Raw genomic sequence first — 26566 nt, 5'->3', positions numbered from 1 at the left:
AGTATTGGTGCCATTTGTATTTTAAAATCTTGAATTTATGTGTATTGACGTAACGTTCATTTATTACAGGTCTTTTGGGGCCCACCACCTTATCTTTAAACACTTCGACAACCCCAAACTCACTCTTGAATGCTCTTAATAGCTCGGTCAGTCCTTTGCAAAGTCCAAGTTCTGGCACCCCCAGCCCCACATTGTGGGCACCCTCACTTGCCAATACTTCAAGTGCCACAGGTCAGTATCATTTAAGTACAATCAAAAGCATGTATTCTTAGGTATTATTAGTTTTTAAAGAAAATTTATTAGTGGTTCCATTTCCTTAGGGAAAAATTATGGTGCAAAGCATACTGCAGCCAAACAGAAATTCCCTAATGTGTAAGTTAATTAAAATGAAGCACGAAAAAGCAGTGAGTTTTCCATAAAAGGAAAATATAATCTTAAAATTGACAAGCAGATTAGGAAAAAGAGCATGGTGTGTAGAGGGCAGTGGCAAAAGCACATGAAGGTCACTGGTGATTAGGACATGTGGGTTCCAGTTGGGCAAATCTGCTGGGTAGTCATGAAAGCTAGCTAGATTCCTCCTCTGTACAGTGAAGAGCTTGGATTAAATATTCTCTAAAGTGTTGTTCCATTTTAACATTCTTTTGTGTTCTTATAGTAATGTTAGACCTATGTACAGAGAGGTATCAGAATTGAATCCTCTTCTGAATTTGCAGCAATGAAAAGGACATTTTTTGTTTTTACTGAAAATAATAGAATAATGCTTGTTGGTTCTGAGTTTTTTCCTGTCTAATATCTGTCTTCATGAAATGTTGTTATAGGTTTTTCTGCTATACCACACCTTATGATTCCATCTACTGCCCAAGCCACGTTAACCAATATTTTGTTGTCTGGAGTGCCCACTTATGGGCACACGGCTCCATCTCCCCCTCCTGGCTTGACTCCTGTTGATGTCCATATCAACAGTATGCAGACGGAAGGCAAAAAAATCTCTGCTTCTTTAAACGGACATGCACAGGTAATGGCCTTCAGTTAGAATAGTGTGATCTCTGCTGTTTGGAAAGAAAAGCCACTGGGAATGCATTTAATCTTTCACCTGAAGTGAATTTTAGAATTGTGACCATATCTCTATGTTATTTTCTATTATTATTTCAGTCTCCGAATATAAAATATGGTGCAATATCCACTTCATCACTTGGAGAAAAAGTGCTGAGTGCAAATCACGGTGATCCATCCAGACAGACAACTGGCTCTGAGCAGGCATCTCCCAAATCCAGCCCTGCGGAAGGTATCTTTCCTTCTGCCCTTCAGCCTGGTCTGGTACCTGGATAAATGGGGGTGTAGAAAGTCTGTGCAGTGATTTCGTGTTGGTTTTGCTAAACAGTTATGACTCAGCCTGCTTCAAGTATGCAGAAAGACAACATCTTGAATGAACTTCCAAAGAACATGGTTCAAGATAAACTGAAAAGTACTTTCCACAGATAGAATCACTGTCCCATTACATTGGAACTTCCTGAATTAAAGTGAATGTCATTGTGTAGCAGGAAAGCATCAATTTACTAAATGTATAGATATAACTTTTTTTCAAATAGAGTATTTCTCTTATAACCCTTTCACCTCTAACAGTCATTGAAAACTATGAGGGTCTTCTCTTCAAATTTCATCTTGAGTTTTCGAGACACCTTGAATTTCAGGTGTCTTCTTTGCAGCTGAAAACCGTCCTGCCTGTGTCCTCCTAGACTTGGATTCTGGTCGTTTCCATTGCAGGTGATTGTTGTTGGTAGGGTGATGTTTGGATTTTCACTTTTTCTCTTCTCCCCTGCAGGTTGTAATGATGCTTTCGTTGAAGTAGGTATGCCTCGAAGTCCTTCCCATTCCGGGAATGCTGGTGACTTGAAACAGATGATGGGTGCCTCCAAAGTTTCCTGTGCCAAGAGGCAGACAGTCGAGCTATTGCAGGGCACGAAAAACTCACATTTACAGTATGTATTTTAATCTTTAAAAGCTGTTGATCCTTTGAAAGAAAGTGTGTAACTGGCTAGATTTGTTTTAAACTCAGTAGTTAATGCTCTTTGTTCAAGTGAGTTTGATATTAGGCATGAGTTTTTTCATTTCTCTTTATACTTATTTCTTCTTTTTCTTTCTAGAAATTTTATTAAGGAATAATATCTGGTAATTTTCACCCTTATAACTTCTCTATAGTCCCTCCCCCCTTTAGCTGGTTGGGTTTATATCTGGGTCCTCTAAACTGTTTATATTGCTCTGAAACTTTAACATTCTCTCTGCTTTCAGTAATCAGCAGGGCAATTTTTACTCTCTGATTTTTGCTGTTCGAAATTTTCTGGCTGTAAATTCTTCTTCATTTGGCTTTGAATTTCTGATTTAAACTATGGCTCCCGTGTCCCAGGTAGTTAATTGCTAACTTGGGTAATAAATACTTGATAGTATCATGATTTTATTTATTACAAACTACAGTATAAATACATATATTGTATTTAATATAACTCTCCCTTACCATAGCACAGTTACAAATGTGTTATCCTTACTCTATTTTCTTTTTTCATTTATTTTATTTTTTCAAATAGGCAGTCTATTCACATGTTTTAAAAAAGCAAAACAATGGAATACTTCCACATTGAAAGGTTTTGCTCCCATCCATCTCCATCCACCCAGTTTTCTCTACTGTCTTGTTAGTTTTCTTGTTGTATCCTTACAGAGCAGAGTGTCTTTAGGCAAATATAGTATATATGTTCTTATTTCCTCTTTTTCTTACCAAAATCTCTTTTGCTTTTATAAACTCTTTGGTTGATTAATTATTATCGTTCCCATGTCATCCAAATCTGCTTTACCTGTGTTTTTCTTTACATGGTACTAATACCCAAAATTAACATTCTCTAGTATAGGTTAGAGAAATGATTTTGCTTTCTTCTCTGTATTTAAGCATTTTAAGGATATACCTATTCCTTTCATCATTAAGTGTGTTCCTTAAGTGTGTTCTGAACTTATCATCGTCTCTCATGTGAATTAAGCTGCAACCTCCAGAAGGGTCTCGCTGCCTCCAATCTCTCATCTGCTCAGTCAGCCCTTTATTTTGTTCCAGTAATTTTTCTTTAAACAAAAATTATCAGGTTGTTGTTGTTTTTGTTTTGCTTTTTTGCAGCGAAGGATTTGCCCTGAGCTAACATCTGTTGCCAGTCTTCCCTTTTTTTTTCCTTCTCCCCAAAGCCTCCCAGTGCATGGTTGCATATCTAGTTGTAAGTCCGTCTAGTTCTTTATGTGAGCCACCGCCACAGCATGGCAACTGACAGATGGGTGGTGTGGTTCTGCAACCAGGAAGCAAACCCTGGCTGCCAAGGCAGAGAGTGCAGAACTTGAACCACTAGACCATCAGGGCTGGCCCTGTCCAAGTAGTTTTTTTTTTTTGAAAGCACGAGTAGGATCTTGTCACACTCTGGCTTTAAAACCACCAGTGATCCACGTTACATGCTTTCTTTCCTTTGCTTATGCTGTTCCCCTGAGTTGCTGTTCTCCTGACCTTCTGCACTGGTGAACCTGCAGATAACCTTCCATTCATTCCTGTTCAGATGTCCTCTGTGAGCTTTTGTCAAGCAAAGTTCATTGCTCCTCCTTTTGTATTCCAATAGCCCTTTCTAAGTTCCTCTGAATTCCCCTGGCACAACTGAATAGTGAATGATAAAAGAAAGAATGAATGAACAAATCAGCTCTTTGACTAACACTTTCTTATTTTTCTCTTCCTTGAGTTTAACATGCAGTTGGATTTGAACATGAGGCGCATGCATAGAGCATTATCAATTCTTGTAATTCAGACAGTTGTTCCCCATTTTAAGAAGCACTTTCATGCTCTTTCCATGTACCCTGAACAAGTGTTGGAGAATATTTTTTATTTATCTGCTGTCTTTGTCATAGCAGATTTGTTAGCAGTAGCATACACATGTCACGTACATGAATTGGATCATCTGCATGCCTTCAGATTGATTCAGTCTCCATTTAGACTTGTATGCATGGGTCATTGATAACTCTTTGATAGACATCTTGTCTGTATGTCAATTCCATGTGTACCATACACAATATATGCTGTATATATTATGTGTGGATAAATATCATAAAATAGTTTCAGCTCCAGCTTATAGAGTTAGACTGCCTGGCTTCAGATTCCAGCTCTACCATTTACCACAGGTGTGACCTTGGACAAGGTACTTCCCTCATCTGTAAAATGGGGATAATAATACTACCTATCTCATAGCAGGCTTGTGATCTTGTGAGGATTAAATGAGATAATATATGTAAATAGTATATATGTAAATAGTTGACAAAGGTTAACATACATAGTAAATATGGCACAAAAGAAGCATTCAGTACATTTGTATGTAAGAGTAGAGTGTTAAATTCAAAACTCTATTTCACAGCAGCACTGACAGGTTGCTCTCAGATCCTGAACTGAGCGCTGCAGAGAGCCCTTTGGCTGACAAGAAGGCTCCGGGGAGTGAGCGTGCTGCGGAGAGGGCTGCAGCTGCCCAGCAAAATTCTGAAAGAGCCCGCCTTGCCCCACGGCCATCATATGTCAACATGCAGGTAAAGATAAAAAAATGGGAAAGTCATCCAAATGTAGGGGGCTTGGGTTAGGGAATGGAAATTCAGTGACTGTTAGCAGCAGAGCAGAAATTAGGTTTCCCTTCTGCACTCTAGTCAAAATTTAATTTAAATGTATATGCAGTAGTTAGGAATTGGTTTTGCTATAAACATTAAAAATGAAATGCAGGATTTAACTTAAGTGAGAAGAATTCTTTAAAATATAATATTAAAAATGACATAAAACAGTCTGTGTCACTAGGTCTTATGCAAATGACATTATTCATCTGCTTAAAAAAATTTTAGATAAATGTGAGAGCTGTTATTTCTAAGTACTGCCTCATGACATAGTCTTGGATAAATAGATGTAATATCATTCTATCTAGGAAATGGAGATGATAAATTTGTTTGGTGTCATTTAGACAGTTATAAAAATAACTAATCTGAAGCTTTAGTTTTTTGAAAGTAGATGCTAAATATGATTGATGATCATGTTGGTTCACAGATTTTTATGATTATTTTAAACAATTTCTTCAGCAGGGATTTTCTCTGTATCCATTTTCAAAGTATTAGGCTAATTACTCAAAATAGACTATTGACCAGCAAATTCAGAAATCTGATTTCCATATAGATCATGATATGAAAGATAAGGATTTTATGCTTTATGCTTTTAGAGATTCCTATAAACATTTGATTTCAGTATCAAAATTACTGAGTAGACTTTCCTACTTTATAATAAGACATTTATCATCTCTATCCCCCCAGCTCTAAAACAAAGGGAAAAATTTTTCGCAAAATCCTAGAAACAAAGAAGCTGACACAGATATGTCAAAAAAATTAATTCATGGAACTAAATTATACTTCTTTAATTCCAGTGAAAACTACCATTCAGTCCTGCTTGTCTATTTTTTAATCCTTTGCATTTGAACATCTTTATGAGTTTTCAGATGAATATTTTTACAAAAGCCATGGCCTTTATAAAGCATCCAAGTTAAAAACAAAAAAAAAAGACATTTGTTACATTTTCTCTGTGGATTTATTTTCAGTTAATATAAATGAAAATTCTCTCATCTAAGAAGTATCAAATTCTCTTTATGGTCTCTATGGTCTTTGTCCATCTTGTGGTTCTCATCTTTTCCATCAGGTTTATACCTGCAGTGAACCATTTTCATGTTCCTTCCTTTTAAAATGGATAAGAATGTTCTTGGTGATAGAGTTTTAACTTAAATAGAAGTATTTATGCCATTAGTGAAGAGCTGACTCTTAAAATCACTAAGAAATCAATGATAATAGTCCCTGAGCATTGACGGGGGAAAGATTGAAGACTTCCCTGATTCCTTCAGCTAAAAATGATCTCTGTCTCCTGACCATTCTTGGAGTGCTGTATCTCTAGCTCTGTTTTTACACTTATCTCACTTTCTAATTTATTTTGTAGTTATTTCTTTTACCCATCCCTGCTAAGACTCTGCATCCTTTGAGGCTATAGATTATTTTTGATTCATTGTTGTATTCTTCCACAAAGCACAGCACAGTCTCTTTAACCACAAGGCACTCAATAAATATTTTATTGAACAAGTGAATTTAGGATCTCCCCACACCTTGCCCTTAGGCATTGACTGTTAAAAGTTGATTTTAACTCCCAAAGCCATTTTAGACCTAAGATTTCAAAAATATCATCAAACTGTATTATCTAAAAATCTGGCTCTCCCAATTTACTGCCATGTTCTTAGAGTTAATCACACATCCTGGTTTGTCTGGGTCAGCCTACTTACTTTTATTATTCTGGCCTAATTATTATTTGCAATATATTGCACTCTCGGAAGTATCCTGTTTCAGACCATAAATTATATGGGCATCCTACATACGATGGTATGATCCTCCTGGGAGAAGGGTCGAAGAGCTCTTGCCAATTGGTTCTTGACCCTCCTGGTAGGCCTTTGAGAAATTCTTAAATCAAGTCTCAGCTAGTCTCTAAAGTGGGAGTTGGGAACACTGGGTTAGCATTTGAGATATAGTTGTGTCAGGACTACTCTCTTCAAAACGACCTACCTTGGTCCCTATGTAGACCTGTGTCATAGTCACTTATTCAATGTAAATGGAAAGAATGAATGGTACCATTCTAGTCCTGTGCAATAAAAGGTAACTAGGTTTAATTTTATTGTATTGCTTAATGCCGTTATAGATTAAAGCTAAACATTTGCCATTTATCTTATGTCAAAAGCAAAGACTATGCCAATGAGGCTAAATAATTTCTTAAGCTGTCTTGACATCATGCCACTTCAGGCCATGCTTTAGTAAATGAAGAGGGGATTTTGAGAAACAAAGGAGGCCAATAGATCAACGGAAAGCATTTTGGTAATGCATTGTTTTTAAACTGAACTGTTATTAGGTTATTCATTATACTTTAGTATATATTGATCCTGATATGTTAAATATTCGTAGTAAATAGGAATTTTTTTCCTTTTAAAGGAAAATTTCTAACTTGTCACTGTCATGACAAAGTCAGAAGTAGTAATTTATTATTCTAATTAATTAGTTTTGAAAACATGTATAAATTTATCAGATTTGCACTGGATTACTGTCAAATTATGGTGCAAAGCTTAGCCTGTGTCCCAGGCAGATTCATGGGCTGTAGTCAGAACCTTTATTCTCTAATCCTGGAGTATCGGCATGACATTTGGATAGACTGGCAATAAAGGTATTTTCTATTTTCAGGCATTTGACTATGAACAAAAGAAGCTGTTAGCAACCAAAGGTATGTGATACGTTAATGATCTATACTTTGATTTTTTTTCAGTAGACCCATAAAAGATTTTCCAGTATTCATGTTGAATTGAGAAATTGACCTTCATAAAAAGAAACCCAGAATGTTTAGGTTCAAGTTGCACAAATTTTGTTGAGGTTGAATGTATTTTGTTGAGTAGATTAGCATTAGATCAATTAAGAAATAATGTAGCATTTTTTAATTTTACCATTATTTTGTATAAAATGGTTTATGAAGATATTTTAAGGCATTTTGTGTTAAGAAACATTATTCACTGCTAATTTCTTTACATATATCAAAGAAACAATGCTCATAAATATTTTATTTAAGAAATACATTAAAAATACTAAGCATTTGTTTTATATTCTGTTTTCCAAAGCTATGTTAAAGAAACCAGTGGTGACGGAGGTCAGAACACCCACAAATACCTGGAGTGGCCTTGGGTTTTCTAAATCCATGCCGGCTGAGACTATCAAGGAGCTGAGAAGGGCCAATCATGTGTCCTATAAGCCCACAATGACAACCACTTTTGAGGTTTGTAGAATCATGCCCTACACATTCTTCCTGTCTGTTCTCTCAGCAAAAGGGAACAATCATCTCTCCTCTCCCATTCTTTATTTACATAAGGAAAAATAATTAATAGTGATTTGTTTTAATTTCTATTCCTATAAACATATTGCTATAAAATTGATGCAGTCTAATATATTGTGGTCTTTTATGTATCTTCTCTCAAAGTTGTTGATCACCTGTTAAGGAGATGTAAATTTGGATGTGTGTTTTTGTTAGGGGGAGACTGTCATAAATTATAGAGCAAGGCTGAGATTAAGCAAAAGGCAGATGTAATATTCCATAAAAATGTATAAAGAATCCCTTTATCCAAGGGTATCACTAGCAAGCCCACTAAAGGAGGGAAAGGCAATTATTCCACAAAAACAAGTTTTCTGATATGAGTTAAAAATTCAGTGTGTTCAGATATGCCAGAACACAGCAAGAAGTATCACAAACAAGAGCTCCAAAATTTTATGTTTCCCAGATGTTGGCTGCACTGCTCAGGGTGAGACTGGGAAGCTGGCATCCTCACCACATGGGGAAGGGATCCAGAGTTCCATATTTTCAGCCAGGCTACAGGCAACTCACTAAGCAAGGCCTTTTCAATTTGAGAGTATCAGATTTTGGCTATAAGCCTTTTGCAAATGGGGATGGAGTTAGAGAGAGCACATGCACACACACACAGTATTGGGGAGACTGTGGAAACATGGATGAAAATGATTAATCCAAGAATCACATTCTCAACCAGAACACTGTGGGCTGAAAAACAAATACTGGTTAAGGGTTTCATAATTGTTAGTTTAATAACTAGCATTTGTAGATTGGCCGTCTTTACTTACCCATTTTCTTTGTAATAAATTAGACTGTTGATCAGGTAGGGAGCAAGAACCAAAAGCAAACAAATGTGATTTTTTCCTTTGTCTCTTTGAGTAAGTGAAAAAGAAAATACTATTGACATACTGAAAAGCACAATCTCCCGTGAATTTCATTGTCAGACTTATAGTAGCAACCTGGCAGCCTGTATTTAAAGACTGAATTTACTGTCAGCAGCTAGAATGTAGGGCCCATTATGAAAAATTTTGAGGCCCTAAGAGGCACACTCCTCTTTCTGCCATTCTAGCTCTGAGAGAAAATAAACATCTCCTTTTGTTGGCAGAGATCTTAAAACCACCGTGCTAATTCTTAGGCTTTCAACTGGTGCACCTGTGGTCATCCATTTCACTTGTCCTTGCCTTTGGCAGCGTGGAGTGTTAGGTGGTTGATTGTGTTTCTGTAGTTTCAGAGATGAAATATTTCACTTTAGAAATTCTAATTCAGTTCTGTTCTCAAAGACCAACAGTATGACAGGTTGACATGATGATCGTTCTAATATTGCAGTGCTCACGTGCAGGTGCGGTGGGTTTGATAGCCACCACTGACAAATGTACAGCTTTGAGGAGTGACTTACTGCTCTGAGCCTGTTTTCCCATTTGAGTTGTTTTGAGGATGACATGGGAGAGGGCATCCAGTGCATAGCATGGTGAGCAGTAAGTTCTCAGTAATACTTAGCAGCTACTATTATTTCCACTGTAGAACTTTACCCTGAAGAAAACCAAGAGCCTGTTGACAGATGCGATTATGTACGTGAATGCTGATTGCTAGAAGTATTTCTGATGAAGTATTTCTGCATTAGGTAGTAAAAGGCCTCTATAAATATAAAACAGAGGCTGCTTTAGATCAGGTAGTCACAGCAGACCTTATGAGCAGATGGCATTCAAGCTCAGACCTAGATAACAAGAAGGGCCAGGCTTGCGAAGGTCTAGGGAAAGAGTATTAGGTCAGGGAACAGCTAGCATGATCAACCAGAGTCAGAGCCAGTTGGTTAAGTTCCCAGAGCAAAAGGTGGGCGGGGTGGTTGAGTGTTGAAGATAAGGTTGGAGGGAGAGGCAGAGGCTCCATTATGGAGTACCTCAGCCAGTGGTCAAGTACTGGAAAGGCATTACAAAACTTTATACAGAGGCTTGATTTGTTCTAATTTGCATTTTTAAAAAATCAACCCAGTTGCTTTATGGAAAATGGCTTATTGGGTGAGAGGCAAGAGTAGAATCAAAGTGTTCATTAAGGAGGCTATTGGTGACAGTTGTGGAGTTGGAGAGAAGTTGATAGATTTGGATATGTTTAGATGATGTTGATAGAACTTGCTGATGGATTGGATGTGGTGAGGGAAGGAGGAATGAGATGACTCAGAAGTTTGGCTTGAGCAACGAGGTGAATGGTGGAGTCACTTATTAAGATGTAGGAGTTCTGGGGAAGGAGTAGGTTTGGGTGTAGCTGGTAGGGACAGGTAATCAACAGTTCAATTTCAAGCACTCTAAGTCTAAAATGCTTGAGACAGTAAAATGGAGGTGTCAGATCGCCAACTCTATGATTCTAAATTTCAACAGAGAAGTCAAATCTGGAGGTAAAAGTTTGGGAGTCATGGGTGTCATTAAGCCTTGAAAGAGGTTGAGATTACTTAACAAGAACATGTATAGAGAGATAAGTGTAGAGAGAGATGAGAAGGAATGCAAGGACCGCTAAGCCCCAGAGTAATCTGACATTTGGAGTGGAAAAGGGCAGGAAGATCCTACAAGGCTACAGTGACGTAGGTGGAAAACCTGGGGAGTGTCGTGTCATGATGCCTTGAAGAAGGAAGTATTAAAGGGGGCATGGTCAGGTGTGGTCATGCTGCTGGCAGATTGAATTAAGTGAGTTTATTGAAGTGAATAGTAAAGGATACTCTTGGAATTACCCAATGAACCTAAAACTTTGAAAATCAGAGAATCTTAATTTTAAATAGAGTACAAAGTAGGGTTTCTGTAATACAGTCATTAAATAAATGAATAAAGGAATGAAAAAATGCAATTTCATTGCAAACTTTGAGATATTCTAAATTTTTATTTTTATTTGGAGGAATTAAAAAAGGTAAATTTTTCCAAGTACTTGTAATTTATTGGAGAGATCCTGTACTTGTTTGGATGAGGGTAACACAGGAGAAATGCCAGATCTTTCTCCACCTTCTGACTCTGTTAGCCTGGGAGCTTGATTCCTGTGAAGACACTGGGTGTGGCTGCACCTCTTGCCCATTTATCCTCCTTGTGTGATAAAAGGCAGAAAATCTCTGCCATCCCAGACGGAAGATTTGCTCTGTGGTTCCTGAAAATAGGGAGGAATCTCAGCATCCACTCCTCCAAATCTTATAGGAGTGAGTCTTTACACTGAAGACTCTCAGAACTCTGCTGGGCACCCTCGTAATCACCTCCCTCGTGATGAAGGCAGAAGACTTCACTGTGTATATTACCAGGTGTCCTTGGTGGCCAGAGGACAAAGGCTGTAGACAGGTACCACAGCCTCTTCCAGAGAACCCGCATTCGTGGGTAACTGCAGTGTTAGCGATAGAAGTAAATGGCAGTGGTCTAATGTGGATTCTTTTCTCCTCCCACCACAGGAAAGCCACCTTATTAAACATTTCCTTGTCCGGTTTTCGATTGTTTACAGGGCTCATCAATGTCCCTCTCGAGGTCCAACAGCCGTGAGCACTTGGGAAGTGGAAGCGAATCTGATAACTGGAGAGACCGAAATGGAATAGGACCTGCGAGTCATAGTGAATTTGCAGCTTCTATTGGCAGCCCCAAGCGTAAACAAAACAAATCAAGTGAGCTTTGACTTTTAGTCATATTTTTAGATGTAATCAGCTTGGAATTTGTTTATTTGATTTTGGGTGATGTTCAAGTATAAACTCTGGACTCCATGCCTTTTAAGTGTTTGGCGTAGCTCACATGCCGCATAGGCAGGCCATGTAGTTCTCGGATCTCACTGCATTTTTTTGTATATGCTTTCACTCTAGCACTTGTCATACTGAAGTGTAGTTACATATTTACGTATCTGTCTCTTCCAATAGAACTTGAGCTCCACAAGCCAGGGACCATATTTATTCATTCAACATACATTAATAAAGTGCCCCTGTGCCAGGCATTCTGTTAGGCTGTGCCTAATTTGTTCAGTCTGCCTGCGTGTGTAACAATGTCTGACACCTAGTAGGTGCTCATTAAATGTCTGTTGAATGACGGTGTGAATGAGTCATGCAAATGCCAACCTGCAGATGAGGAGGAAAAGAGAGGGACTAGAAGGAGTTGAGCAGAATGTGATCAAATTAGCATCTTGGACAATAGAAGAAAGTCTGCCCAGTGGGTCGCTACCAAAGGTGAAGAACAGGATTTGATTTTTTACATTGACAAGCTGTAGCTGAATTGATATAAACAGGAAACAAAGCATAGGGGTTCTGGCTTTGAACAAATATGGTTAAGACTCAGTGGCCTTGTCGATAATGGCACCCACCCGTCTGGTCTGTATTACCAGGTAAACAGACAAGAAGTGACATAGTAATCACAAGGTATGCCCCTAATGCCTTTTTTCAGGGTTTTTGACAAATTTGGAACCCTGAAACGTGTAGGTTGGAGTATTTGAGAATACTTGAAGAAAGGCAATCTAAATGAGTGTAGTAGACACTCAGTGATAGCCAGTTGTTACCATCAGTCAAGTCAGTCATGTTGTCAAGTCTCAGATTTGCAAAGGCCGGTCATGGTGTCAGCCAAGTCTAAATAAGAAAGCTGTTTCATTACCAAAGGTACCGTCAATAGTAGCCTAGAGACTTCTTGTTAGTTATGGGCTAGATCCTCCACCACTGACAGAAGGATGGAGCTGAGAGGCGGGCTGGTGCCAGGTCAGATCTATGGATAGAAATGATCTCCATTTTATATCCCAATATAAATTAGTTTTGTGCCTCTTTTTCTGTCTTTATCTACTTTCCCTTCACTTAACACTGGAAAATTAAAATTGACTGTGCACATAGCTGTATTGAAGTTCAGGATTAGGGTTGAGATAGGGGATTCATTAATAAAAAGAAATGATTAAAGAAAGCAGAGTTAGCTTTTGTCAGATATTTTAAGAGCACAGAGAGTTTAAAAGACAATATAGAAACTATAAGTAGTTAGGATAAAAAGAAATGTGAAGGAAGTGATATACCGTAATAAATATTTGTCACTAAGAATATTTTATTTTAAAACATCTGTTTTTTCAAATTTTACTAATGTATTTGCTTAACTCAACATATGTAAACATTATCATTTAAACATTTAATCAACGTGAAGACATTTTTATGAGAAATTTTACATTCTTTTTTTGTACTGTCTTTAAAATCTGGTGTGTATTTTACACTTATGGAACATCTTAATTTGCACTAGCCGCATTTCAGGTGCTCAATAGCCACAATGTTGAACAGCACAATTTTAGATAATTTTTCTTGACCCCATTGTCAAGGTTACCAATGTCTAGGTTTTCCCCGGGCATCCCTGTTTACACCAGTTGTTCCAGTGTAATTCTCAGTAACTCCCTCTTTTATTCTTAAAGAAAGTAAATTTATCATTTGAACAATAAATTATATGGTCAGCCTACCAGTGACCTCCATGTTGTCAAGTCCAGTGGTCACTCCAGTGTGCTCATACTCTGCTTTGTGTCACCCTCGACCCAGTACCTCCCTGCTTACTCTTCTTCACTCTTTTTTGATGACTTTGGGGTCTTACCTTCAAATGGTGGAGTGTTCCAGAGTTCAGGGCCTTAGGGCTTGGTCCTGGCTCCTTTTCTCTACACATTCTTTCCACAAGAGTTAAAACATCTGTTTTTAAGAGAAAGAGAAACCTTACCAAGAAATTCCTTCCACTTGAGATATGTAAAGGACTTCTCAGTTGGCAGATGAAAACAACCAGAGAAAGTGATTAATGGCACCCTAAACAATGCAGAACACGATTCTTAGATTTGGCAAATGCATTGATCCCAGAGGAGATTAGATGGATCCGATTGGCTAGGTGAGTGTCCTCCTCCCTCATCTCTCTGGGAATTCCTCCCAAATTGCCTCTTTGTATAAGAGGATAGAATTCCCTCACAGACTAGAGCCAGTTGTTGGTCAAGGAGATAGGAATGGCTGCATGGCTCTGCTAGAATCTCCAAAGCAGCTCTTAAAGCATGTTTGACTATTTGGTCAAGTGCTTGGCGTGGCCCACAAGTCCATCACCCAGCTGTGCATGTCATTGGGTCTGAGAACCACAGACAATACGTAGAAATCTTCTCCCACCGAATCACTTGCAGAGCCAAGGCAAAGCTCAGCGTTGCTGTCTTAGATTTTCCCCAACACAAAGATTGGTTCCCATCATAAGTTAAATCCAGGAACTCTAGCATCATTCTTATCTCACTTCATTATGTTACTCTGTATTTTGGAAGTGCTCTATTCTGTGAACTCACTGCCCAATTATATTTTTGAAGGGGATGAGATTTATATGTTGTAAACTCATAGAATTCCTTTGACTGCAGGAAAGCACAAGTGTAGATACAGAGGGCCATCCTGCCATCCAAAAGGAGCACGGACTTACAGCAACTTTCCATGCCTGTATTGTGTCCCGGAGTTCTTCCTTCCAATTCTTCACTGAATTCATATCAAATCAGTTATAAAGAGAAAATATTTCTGAATGCTCAGGGGGATGATGATTAATGATTATTAACTATGCAGGCACTGTTTCTGATTTGCTGCCTCCCAAGTGGAACCTTTTAAAAATGGCAAGAGCCTCCCTGAAAGCAATAACGAGCATTTCCTTAATGAAAAGCCAATGTTTCAGTAAAGGATTGCTGTAATTCTGCAGCTACGCCTCTATTCAGCCAAACAATGAATCTGAAATATATGAGTGATTAAAACTTTTAATTAAACCACGTTCCCTCTGGGCATTTACACTTCAAGCCTGTCTCTCCTTTTCCTTTCAGCGGAACACTATCTCAGCAGCAGCAATTACATGGACTGCATTTCCTCACTGACAGGAAGCAACGGCTGTAACCTGAACAGCTCTTTCAAAGGCTCTGACCTCCCTGAGCTCTTCAGCAAACTGGGCCTGGGCAAATACACAGACGTCTTCCAGCAACAAGAGGTCGGTCATTATTTATTTATTTTCCTGGGCATCTTTGTTTTGGTTGTGTGTCTGATGACTTCTAGAATGAAATCACTCATTGACCTATGACCATGCTTTCACTGAGCATTTATTCAAGTCTTAAAGGTTGTTTTTGCTGCTAAATGCTGTCTCATTTCTTATTTATTTAGTGCAACTGGTAAACACAGGATAGCAGAAATACAGAAAATTGTGTTTGCAAAACACATATAGGGGGCCGGCCAAGTGGTGTAGGTTAAGTTCATGAGCTCCGTTTTGGTGGCCCGGGGTTTGCAGGTTCAGATCCCGGGCATGGAGCGACGCACCACTTGTCAAGCCATGCTGTGGCGGCATCCCATATCAAGCAGAGGAAGATGGGCACAGATGTTAGGCCAGGGCCGATCTTCCTCAGCAAAAAGAGAAGGATTGGCAACAGATTTTAGCTCAATGCTAATCTTCCTCACACACACACACACAAAAAAACCAAACACATATAGCCATCCTGTACCAGTTTTAGCTAAAAGACCTACTGAGTGTATTGATTCATAGGAACTTTTGGTTCTCACCTCCCCTAAGGTCAGCAACAAGTCTGTGTTTAATGTGATTTCAGTCTTTAATCTGTTATCATCTTTATTTGTGGCACTTAAAAGTAAATAACAGCATCCGAAATAAATAACTATGGTTGTTTTTTACATCATCCTAGTCATGATACTGAAATCTGTTCTCACAGAATATAATGTGCTTTTTATGTAGGTTAACTTATTTATTAAGTTACTGTCTGGATTTTGCCTGAACTGAGCCAGAATTAAGATGTCTTCTGAACCATCCCTACTATGGGTTTTGGTCAAACTGATCAGCCATGGCCATTATAAAGAAAAGAGCCCTGAGCATGATTCTTTCTAATAGTGCTGTCATATTACCAGAGCATGGCTAACCCAATGCAACAGAAAGAATAGTTCTATAAATGTATCTGTTTGGTCTAAGTTTGATGCTAGTTGGCTTTATATCGTCTTAGAGAACATCTGATTAAGTCAGTAATTCCCAGGCATGTATCAGTCAATAAAGAATCTAGGATTTTTGTTAGGCACTTTGTATCATAAATTTCATGTATTGCCCATGGGTCAATAACTTATTAATTGCTGAACTTTTTTGGTTTTTTTACACCAAAAAAAAGGTTGTCATGTATATATTGGATTTCATGGTATTGATTTTCTTTTCTTTATCTCTGCATCTAAGTTAGTATTCATTTAACCGAGGATTTTGTAAGATGAGTAACATTTTCATCATCAATGTATTAAAGAGTTGCATTTATGTATTTAGTCTTGCTGGTTAGATGAGGCTGGCTGATTGAGAAGCTCAAGGGCAGAAGTATTTTCACTTATCCAGACAGAGAAGGTCTCCAAGAGATTAGATGTTATTCAACAATATTCTGCATTTGTTTTTAATCTATATTTATTTCCTATTTGAAGAAGCATAGAAATAAATTTATTATAGGGTCTTCTTATCCAGTTACTTCAAGAAGGAAGAAAACATGATAATATAAAGCCAGACTGGCTTTATCTGATATTAATAACTAGAACAAGAGTCAGCAGATTGCAGCCTGCAGTCCTGCTACCTGGTTTTATAAATAAAGTTTTATTGGAACACAGCCACACTCATTCTTTTACATATTGTCTATGGTTGTTTTTGAGCTAAAACAGCAGAGTAGAGTAGTTGCAACAGAGACAATATGGCCCGTGAAGCCTAAAATATTTACTCTGGCCCTTTAAGAAGAGTTTGGGGATCCCTGAAATAGTCTCCATTAAATAGATTTCTAAAAATGTATCTCTAAACCTATAACAAGTTATAACTATGATGAATGATATATGAAAAGGTTTTGCAACATCTGAGATATACCTTCAAAATCAAAACAGAAAATTTCAAGTTAATTTCTATATAATTTGAATGAAAAGTATGTTTTACTGTTTTCAGGTATGTGAAAATTTGGCACTGCTTCCTTCCTGTAGGATATTTTCTAATATTCAGATATGACTTAACAAGGATCCCCCATTAAGTAATCTCATGAGATTTACTTTATTGTAAGTAGGTTCAAGATTTATTTAGAAACTTTCACAGGAATGTCTATATACTTTATTACTACCCATAGCTGCCAGTTATTTTAACCCTTTGGTGAACCCATTGCTTTATATCTACAATCATAGTTCATGCCCACCACAGCCCTGTAAGGTACAGTATTGTCAACCCTAAGTGCCCACAACCAGTAATGGCAGAGTTAGAATCTGAACCCTTGTCTCCCTGGCTTCAGAGCCCACTGCCTTTCTGTTCCTCCACATTATCTTCAAAGGAAGGGCAGGATCCTTGGGCTACTTCCCTCCAAAGTTGGTTGCTGATGCCCGAGAGTACAATTTACACTGTTCCTGGAAATACTTCTTGTGTGCAACTTTCAGAGATAGTCTGCTGGACTGAGCCAAGTGAGTCATGGGTCTGAAGTAGTCTGGGAATTCTTCTCTCATTCTCATGTAGAACAAATGGAAGGTATTATTGTTTCTTTTTAAAGAGATACACTTAACCAATTCAGAATCCAAAGCTAAAAAATATTTTCTGTCTCCTGGACAGATATTCTTCCTTTTCTCAGTTCACAAAAACTGTGTAATTTATATTTCCCTTTTTGCCCTGGCTGCCAGGATGATCAGACCTAAGTTTTTATCTCAGTTGCAGTAAATCACTGGCTTAGACTAAGTCTTCTGCTAGAATCATCACTTTCATTTCATCACCTTTATTACTTAATTCTTGTCCCTTAGGTTTGTGACGCTATCATTCTTTTTTGGAAATAGGCAGAGCATAATTAATGAATAAAATAGGTGTAATAATGAGTTGAACCTACAATAAGGAAGAAAATAAGTACTTATTATATTGCTTATAGATTACTTTTTCACCCACAGATCGATCTTCAGACATTCCTCACTCTCACAGATCAGGATCTGAAGGAGCTGGGAATTACGACTTTTGGTGCCAGGAGGAAAATGCTGCTTGCAATCTCAGGTGAATATAAATGCTCACACTCATATTTTGATATCTGAATAGCCTCTGCTAGTGGTCTCAGCCAGTGGGGCTGGTTCTGCCCCTCAACCACTTGTTTACCACCCTGGCACCTCGGTGGTTGTGGTTTCAGAGTGTTTTCCTGCTAACAGTGTGACAAATGCTGAGAATATCCCCACTCCTTCATCAAGGCGTTGCCTGAAAACCTGCCTGACAATGTCATGCCTTAAAACAGATCTCCTCAGAAGGATCTAACCAAAATTGCCCTTTGCAGAACATGAGAATGGGGGAGCAGATTCTCCTTTTCGAGGTTGTATTGAGCAATAATCATTGGGTTAGTGAATAATTATTCTGGATTGGCTGTCCTGTTTCAAATGCATGTGTCCTTGTACACCAGCTGAGATCATTGCACCAGAGAAAAAGAGAATGCTCCTTGATATAGCTGGAACCTGGCAGTGTTACTTGTCTTGATGCTTTTTCCTTTTCCCCAAAGTTTTAATAGAATTTGTGAGTCATAGAAGGGTGTAGTATCCTGAGGGTAGTCAGAATGAAGGAAAATAATGTTGTCTGTCTCCTAGGCCACCTTCCTTTTTGTGCATCTGTTGCATATTCAATGTATTAGAAAATGCCCTATACACATTTACCGGGTACCTCCCATTTAAAACGAATTGAGCTAGATGATGAGTTGGAGTTGGCAAATACATGACAACATACCTCAAAAAGATGTTTAGAGAAATATAAGGAAGAAATTTGGGGGCGAAAAAATGAGGTTACTTTTGAAGACTTTCTGATAAAGTTCATGAATGTCACTTTTATATGTGTGCCAGTCTCTCAAAGAGATACACCAAGGGCAGAAGCCAAGTGTCAGGTGCAGTGAGAAAAGGGCTTTGCTTTTTCCAAACACTGAATTTGCGGGCTCTGCCTTTATGAGGCCAGCAGTGGTATCCAGCTGGTACAAGTCCTTTCCAAACAGCATTCACTAGTCAGATCAGCAAAGAAAATTAAAAACCTCAGTGGTTTTCCATTTTATTTTAGCAGCAGATGGCATCCCCCACCCACCTCCCCACAGGAAGTCTTCTATATGGACCTAATATCTGAAGCAGATAGAAGCATAGCAGCTTTGAAATAGGGGTGGAAATTCAGCCCTTGGGCAGCCTGTTAGGCTCCCCCTTGGCAAGAGTTCTGCACACATTAGTTTGAGAAGTCTTCCTCCACCCTGTGGACCCAAGTGGCTGCATTAATGGAGCTCCACAGGGCAGATGCTTTTTCTTGTTTGCTCTAAGATGAGTTTGGTGTAGTGGACAGTACACTGTGTTCAGATGAGGAGATCTGGGCTTTGCCTCTGCCAAGTCATGAGTCTTTGGTTGAGTTTCGAAACCTCTTTTGGTTTTGGTTTTGTAACCATGAAAGTGGATTGGAATAGATGATCAGGTAAGATCACCTCTGTTTTTAAGATCTGTCCTTCCATGAGCTGTATCGTCAGCTGTCGTGAAAATAACTACAGTTTTAACACTATATATTATTAGCAGGGAACTCCCTTGTTCATCCTTTTTTTTTACTATTTGTGGCGATAGGATAGTTTTTCAACTTGTTTACCCTAAAGCTCAGCCTCAGAGGGCTATTCCTCAACCCAAATTAACTTCATATTTGTTCACATTCTTTTATTAATTTGAAAATGAAATTAATATACTACTTGAAATTGATTAACTCCCATAATCACCACGCCTGTACTGTTAAAACCTGTGGGCCTACCAGAGAAGTGTGTGTTCCAGAACTCCGTAATCTTTCACTAGAGATTCTTGGAATGTCAGTGACAATATAATAATGAAAATTAAGTTCTTTCTTTGTGCATCACCCCAATTCCAAACTCTGTAAAGCTTCCAGCAAGAGGCAGATCTCTCTACATACTTTCGTAGGTTCCAGATGGATCGTCAGTACCTTTACTCTGGGATACATTTGTGATGTATTCCAGGTGGGTTTTGGGGAGTAGGGCGGGAAACAGGAGGGGTTTGAATCCTCTTTTTAAAAAATGTTTTCTCCTCATCATCTTCAATGTGATTCTGTTGAGGTTATAACTACTTCTATGGACTCCTCGCTCAGTGGGGCTCACAGGTGCTCTTGCTTTTAAAGGGAATTAGAGATTTTGAATAAGATGCTTATGAATGCTCTGCACAGCAGGAAATATTTGATCATTTTAAGGATGATTTTGCCTTACTTTGTTGAGTGCATTTGTTTGAACCTGGTAAATCATTTTCTCTGCAAGTAGTAAGTTTTTATTGAGAAACCCTTTATCAAAAAGCTTCTTTTTCCAAAGACATCCATTTATGGTCTCAGAATATTCCATTTCCAGATAGATGCGGGATATCGGGGCAACCTAGACTCACGTTTGTCTTGTGGTTACATAGTTTGGTGAGATACAGAGTTTGCTCAAAATTCCATTTAAAAATTTTGTAGATTTTTAACTTGTAATCAGAGTTGTTCTTGCAGGTTTTGCTTTGCTTTTAATCTTGGGCCAGAAGACATTGATTTTAATGTTATAGGAGATGAGATTTATCTCTAATAGAGATGGATCAGAGAAAAAAATTTGATCTCTTTTTTCAAATCCACAATTTTTTGAAATTTCATGGATTTCTCTCCGAGTATTTTAGTGATTGGTTAACTAATTGTACAGGGACTAAGTGAAAGGAAGTTTAGCACCCTGTTGACAGGCTTCCCGCCACAGCCTCAGGTAGATCTAACATTTCCCGACCTATTCTTTTAGTTTGTGACTCTGTTCAGATCCGCAACAAGATCCTGAGAGCTGCCAGGATTGTGTGAACCTTGGAATTTCAAAGAAAAAGGTTGGTATTTTCCCAAACTACCCCTTAGGCTTACTGACAAAATCAGAGGAGAGAGTTTGCTTTTTAATTTAAAAAACAAAAGCAGCAACAACAACAAAAAAACTAAAGTCTTTTCAGTAGGACTTGATCCTTGATAATCTCCCCAAAAGATTTCTCTGTGCTTCACATTTGGAAATATATAAATATATGTACTCTTAGAAATTGCTTCTTTAGGGAGTGGCTGAATTTCTTCATGATCATTTATTCTCTCAAAAATCTAGTTGATGTGACTTTTCAGAATAAAGTTTTCAATGGCTATTAAATTTTGTCTTCAGTGGCCGAATTGTTTTCATGTGCTCAACTGAACATGTTGTGTGTTCTAGGGGAGAATGGTGTTTGGCCTCATTCATTCCTTGTCCTTCTCTATAGTATGGAAATGTCCTCCTGATTCATGGGTTATTCCCCTAAGAGAAGATGGAGGCCAAAGAAGGTCTCCTAACTTGAAGGCGATGAAACTTTCCCAGGCTGCATTTTAGGGGATTCATTTATTCTTAACTCTCCTACAAGTTAGCCTTTGAATATATCCAGTTCTGTCTTGATTTCTGAATTTCTGTTTGATTTTTAAACAAGATACATGTATTCAACTTTTAATAGGAATGTCATTGCTACTACGTTTCTGCAGGAACTTGAAACACTAGCCATCTATATGCATGCCTGCATGTGTCTTTGCTTGTAAAAATATCTTCCTTGCTTCTTCAGAGCTTTTAAGCTATGTTTTCCTATTTAAAAAATAAATTTGGTATACTAAAATACTGAAGTAAAGCTCTGTTATCTGGCATACCTAACACTACCAACTTCTCAAATTTGTATTCCCGATGGCTTGGTTGGCCTTCTCTGCCGATGGGCGATCACTAGCCTAGAGCGCAGGTTACAGACCTTTGCATCAGGGAGGCCAGGTTTCAGCTTTGTCACTTAACAGTGTGTAGGCGAGTTACTTTATCTATTTTTTGTGTGTGTGTGTGAGGAAGACCAGCCCTCAGCTAACGTCCGATGCCAATCCTCCTCTTTTTTCTGAGGAAGATTGGCCCTGAGCTAACATCTGCGCCCATCTTCCTCTACTTTATATGGGACGCCGCCACAGCATGGCTTGTCAAGCGGTGCGTCGGTGCGCACACCAGATCTGAACCTGCGAACCCTGGGCCACTGCAGCGGAGCAAGCACGCCTAACCGCTGCGCCACCGGGCCGGCCCCTACTTTATCTATTTTTAAAATGCAGTTTTTTAATCTATAAAGTGGAGAATGGTAATATTATCTACCCCTTAAGGGGGACTTAACTAGGACACAAGGAATGTAAAGTGCTTGTTGTGTAATAGGGGAGAAGAAAAATAACAGTGATTTGTTAGAGCCTGAGACCTCAGTGTGAACGAGAGATGCCTCCACTCTCGTGTCTCCCCTGTGGGGCAGACATTTACATTCTGGAAGGCAGTGGGGTGAAATGTTAGGGCTGTTGGTCCATCTTCCAGGACTCGGGAGACAGGAGCACGTCTGGCTAGGTGGCCGTCCTTGGTCACTGTGACCCGCTGCAGCCTGCCTGAGTCTGCGTCCTCATCCTCAGCAGCGCTGGAGCGGGCAACAGCTGGCTGAGTGACTTCAGAATTCAAAAGGGGGTTGCATGTGTATGTGGTTGAAAAAGTACTGAGGACTATGCAAATATAAGGTGCTGAATCACTTGTTCCCCACCCCCCAAAAAAGACAACTGTAAGCACATCAACTATATAATCCCTCTATTTGAAATTGAATAAATTTGAAGATATTTGCATTTGGTGGCTATCAGAAACCCTTCATTTCCAGAGCCTGACAATTCTGTTTACTTGTATGAATTCATTAGCAAGAATTACATCGTTGATGTGAGGATTTGTATATGTGGAAGGGGGAATGGGGGGTTGCCCTCACAAACAAGGTAGGCTGCTTCAATTAATTTTTCACCTTTCTGGTTAATTTTTAGTTGGCAAAAGACAGTGCTTTCTAAATACTCTGGTTTCTTTAAAATTAAAATAGAGCATCTAGTTTTTCCCTGAAAATTTGGATTCAAGTATTAGTTGTTTTTCAATTGTATTAATTTCCTAAACTGTTGCTATTTTTACAAAATTGATTTTTTATTCAAAGAAATCTCCTGCTGATAACGCTTCTTTACATAACTCTTTCTGGCTCAAGGAGCATAGGCATCGTGAGTCCGTGGAGCCGTGGGGCTGTGACTGGACACTTCAGCGTCCTCCTCCAATGTTCTCGTTTTCAGATGGGGGGCTCTTTTCTCATATGTCTAACTTTAATAATTTAATGATTGCTGTTAATGATTGCTGTATTTAACATGTATGAGTTCAATAGCTGTAATAATTTTCTGTGTCATTGGTAATATATCCTCTCAGATGCCTTTCACCAGATGTCTTTCACCAGTGTTGATGGTGGCCCCCTCCCTTTGCCTCTGAAATGACATTTGGGATAGGTCAAACTGTTTAATTTGTGTATCCAGAGTTTAGAGGGTTCTGAGAAGAACATATCCCCCAGATAGTTTACAAACTGCAGTAAAAACTGTATGCTGTTCTTGGTTCTCTCGGCTACCAACATGCTACCTTTAATATCAGACTTTCTAATATTTCAGAAATGTCTTGACCACCAACTAAAGGTTTTCCTTTTGAAAAACTACCAGACTTGACTTCCCCCCAAAAACCTACCAAGTCATCATTTTCTGAGCTCTCTTGCCATGTCCTGTAGATTATAGAACTCCATTGAGCTCCTAACAAGTCTCTCTTTCTCTTTCTAGAACTAAATAAAAACCGAAGAAAGCTTTTTGAACCACCAAATGCACGCACCTCTTTCCTGGAAGGCGGAGCGAGTGGAAGGCTGCCCCGTCAGTATCACTCAGACATTGCTAGTGTCAGTGGCCGCTGGTAGCAGTCCCTTCCAGGCACATGCCCACCAATGCTGTCAAGCTGGACACACAGGAGATCTGTGAACAGCCTTCACTGCACACCGTCCTCAGCACTCTGGGTGTCTGGTATTAGGACCAAAGCATCTTATTCGCACCTGAACTTTGTGCCAAAAAGGAAGAAAAGAGAGAAGATGTTCTTATGTCATCATACAGAATGCCACATGCAGATTACTTTTTTTTTTTTAATTGGACAGAATTTGCAATATGAGGATAGGGCTTTATTTCCTGTTTTTATTTACCTATGTAACATATGCACTGATTTTTTACTTAAAATGAAGGATGAATTGACATCTGAGATGCCAGAAAACACAGAAGTTATTTTGTTTGCTTGTTTTGTTTTGGTATTTGGGGATTTTAAAAAAATAATCAAAGTAGAATTTTCTGGTACTGCTTTAAAATAATTATTGAGGTCTTTCAGCACTTTACACTTTCTAATTTCTTGTCCTGTGGAAATTATCTCTCTTTCTTTCATTTTCGTGTCACCTGATGTAGTGGTACAAATCAGAGTTAGTCACATTTTCCTGACTGTTAAATTTTTATTTGAAATGGTACTGGATGATTAGTTTTTGTGCAGAATATTCTGTGACTTTGGGAAATGTAAGTGACTTCACTTGGTTCAGGACCAGTTCTGTTCATTTATGTCAGCATCCTAGAAACACTTAGTAATGAACCTAGTTCACTGTAACAGGTGCAGAGAAAGACCAAATGGACTTGGCAATATTAACCCTTTGCAGTCATCATATTTAGCTGCTGCCTATATTGCTAAAATGATTTTATGGTTGTCTGAAGGCAAAGGGCTATTTTTAGTATACTGCCACTAAAGGACACTTATTTATATCAAACTTTTATTTTTAGATATTATAAGCATACAGTACATACCTGATTAGATTGACATCTACTCGAGATTTATGGTAGAGAATGGACGGCATTTAATAACTGGAGCCCTCGATTGTCACTTTATTTAAAAAGACAAATAATCATCTGACAAGACAGCACTGTTGCCATTAGGAGGAGAAGTAGATTACTGTGCTTATCGTGTACACATTAGCTGTGCTCCATATGGTCACAGGACTTTCCTAAAACCATATCTGTCCGTTTGAAGTAGACTTGTGTTTGTTGAGAATGGAAAGGCTTTATTTAAGTCTCCAAGGTGACAGTTTATAAAAGCTGGGTTCTGAAGGAGAAAAAAAAAAAAGACTATTTTCTAAGTGGCTAGACTTGTTGTTACAACCTTATACTGTGAAAGTCCAAGAAACCAGGCAACATTGTTTCATAGGTCTTTTCAGACATCTTATTCTGGATTTATGAAGGGTTTTCAATCCATGAAGAAAATCACTAAGTGCCTCTCTTTCTTCAAAGCAATATTATTTCCAAGTGTATTAATTTGTTGGAAAACTTTCCCATAGGAAATGTTGTGAATTACCTGTACTGTAATGACTTATTTATGTTCAGTATTCAAGACTTTCTACGTGGACATAAACCACTGTAGCGTGCTCTCAGCAAAAGGCATTAGATAAGCATACGTAATAGTTGGGGACTTTCATACAAATGCGGGATCAGAAATACTTGCCTGACCTTTTTCCATGGCTAAGTCTTAACCATCAAAATAAGAACAAGAATTGAAGAGAAATTTTGCACACAGAAATATTTTCACTAAAAAATAGTATTGGTTACCTTGAAGGCATAGTTAATATGGTCCTGTCATAAAATTATCACTTATAATGGCACTAAGGGGATTCCCCTTTCTAAACTAAACCAAACCATATCTGCTTAAGGATATAGAACTAAACTGCTCTGGTTGCAAGTACAGTGGAATCATCCTGCGCACGTCACACGTACACAGATTGTTATGTGGAGCTCCCCACCTTATATGGCTGTAGGAACGCATCGTGCCACACATTCAGCACAGGGTAGGAATTCCAGAGTTGGTTCCTGTGCAACAACTTAGTGCTCTAAATTTTATCATTCCTTCAATAAGACCTTCTCAAATAAAATATAATCATTTGGAGCTCTTCTCCCAGCTCCCTACCATGCATTTGCAACAGGAGGAAGATGGAATGAATTTGCAGTATTAAGTTGATATAGGTTTTATGAACAGTGCTTTGATATTATGCCAAAGGGAAACTATCCCAATTAAACTAGATTAAATAGGTGGCTAAAAAATAAATAAGAACACTGGAAATTACTTTTCTCACTTTCTCTTGATGCAATGAAGGGAATATGACACTACAGTATATGGTGTTGTCAGTGTTATATGATGCACAAAATATTTGGATTGTTTGAATAAATGTTAGTTTTTAATCAATCTGTGCCTTAATAGTGACCGGTTATCTGTAAATATAGAACAGATACAGATTGTATTTTTGTGTGGGTTTTTGTCCTTTTAGTGATTTTTTTAAAAATGAGAGATGGAATTAAACATTGAAAATGGGAATTTTTTCTAAACTAATCAATTGTTATATAAAAAATAAATTTATATAATCCCTTTGTATTGCCCTTGCTAGATGAAATGAGTCTTTTTAAAAAAAAAAAAAAAAAACTTTACACATAAACTCTATGCCTGTCTTTGTTTTGTAAGAAGTGTTTTTTCTTTTTTTTTTTTGTTTTTTTGCTATTTTCAGCAGAATTGAGAGACGTTTCGGCAGTAGAATTGAATATGCACTCTCTGAGCTGTTGTTTTACATTAACAGTCCTCTTTTTCAACCAGAAGCTAAGGCACTTTAGCTAAGGCACTTTATTTTAGCCAGTGAATCCAGAACTACTAATCAATCATTGTTTCTGTGGCCACCCGTAGGTACATAGAAAAAGAGTAAGGTTACAGAACAGGTTTTAT

At 38.3% G+C, this 26566-nt stretch overlaps 1 protein-coding gene across 5 annotated transcripts in view; it reads left to right on the top strand.

Annotated features, from left to right (window-relative positions):
* The window catches only part of BICC1 (BicC family RNA binding protein 1), a 285588-nt gene extending 259359 nt beyond the window's left edge, over nucleotides 1–26229 (top strand). For 3 of the 5 annotated variants that reach the window (XM_087432182.1, XM_004427111.3, XM_087432183.1), the window contains 11 exons: nucleotides 70–231; nucleotides 819–1015; nucleotides 1153–1285; nucleotides 1823–1979; nucleotides 4425–4590; nucleotides 7303–7342; nucleotides 7731–7885; nucleotides 11417–11573; nucleotides 14729–14889; nucleotides 17829–17928; nucleotides 23566–26229. In XM_087432182.1, coding sequence (XP_087288308.1) covers nucleotides 70–231; nucleotides 819–1015; nucleotides 1153–1285; nucleotides 1823–1979; nucleotides 4425–4590; nucleotides 7303–7342; nucleotides 7731–7885; nucleotides 11417–11573; nucleotides 14729–14889; nucleotides 17829–17928; nucleotides 23566–23696 — 1559 coding nt within the window. In that variant the 3' untranslated portion in view covers nucleotides 23697–26229. Of the gene's footprint in view, nucleotides 1–69; nucleotides 232–818; nucleotides 1016–1152; nucleotides 1286–1822; nucleotides 1980–4424; nucleotides 4591–7302; nucleotides 7343–7730; nucleotides 7886–11416; nucleotides 11574–14728; nucleotides 14890–17828; nucleotides 17929–20686; nucleotides 20766–23565 lie in introns of all 5 variants that reach the window. The other 2 variants (XM_087432181.1, XM_087432180.1) reach the window with 2 other exon arrangements.
* The last annotated feature ends 337 nt before the right edge of the window (nucleotides 26230–26566 follow it).

This window comes from Ceratotherium simum, chromosome 6, assembly GCF_057802395.1.
Source record: "Ceratotherium simum simum isolate JZ-2026a chromosome 6, ASM5780239v1, whole genome shotgun sequence".
Lineage (NCBI taxonomy): Eukaryota > Metazoa > Chordata > Mammalia > Perissodactyla > Rhinocerotidae > Ceratotherium > Ceratotherium simum.
Note: the sequence above shows the minus strand (reverse complement) of the source record. Positions and strands in the feature narration are given on the sequence as shown.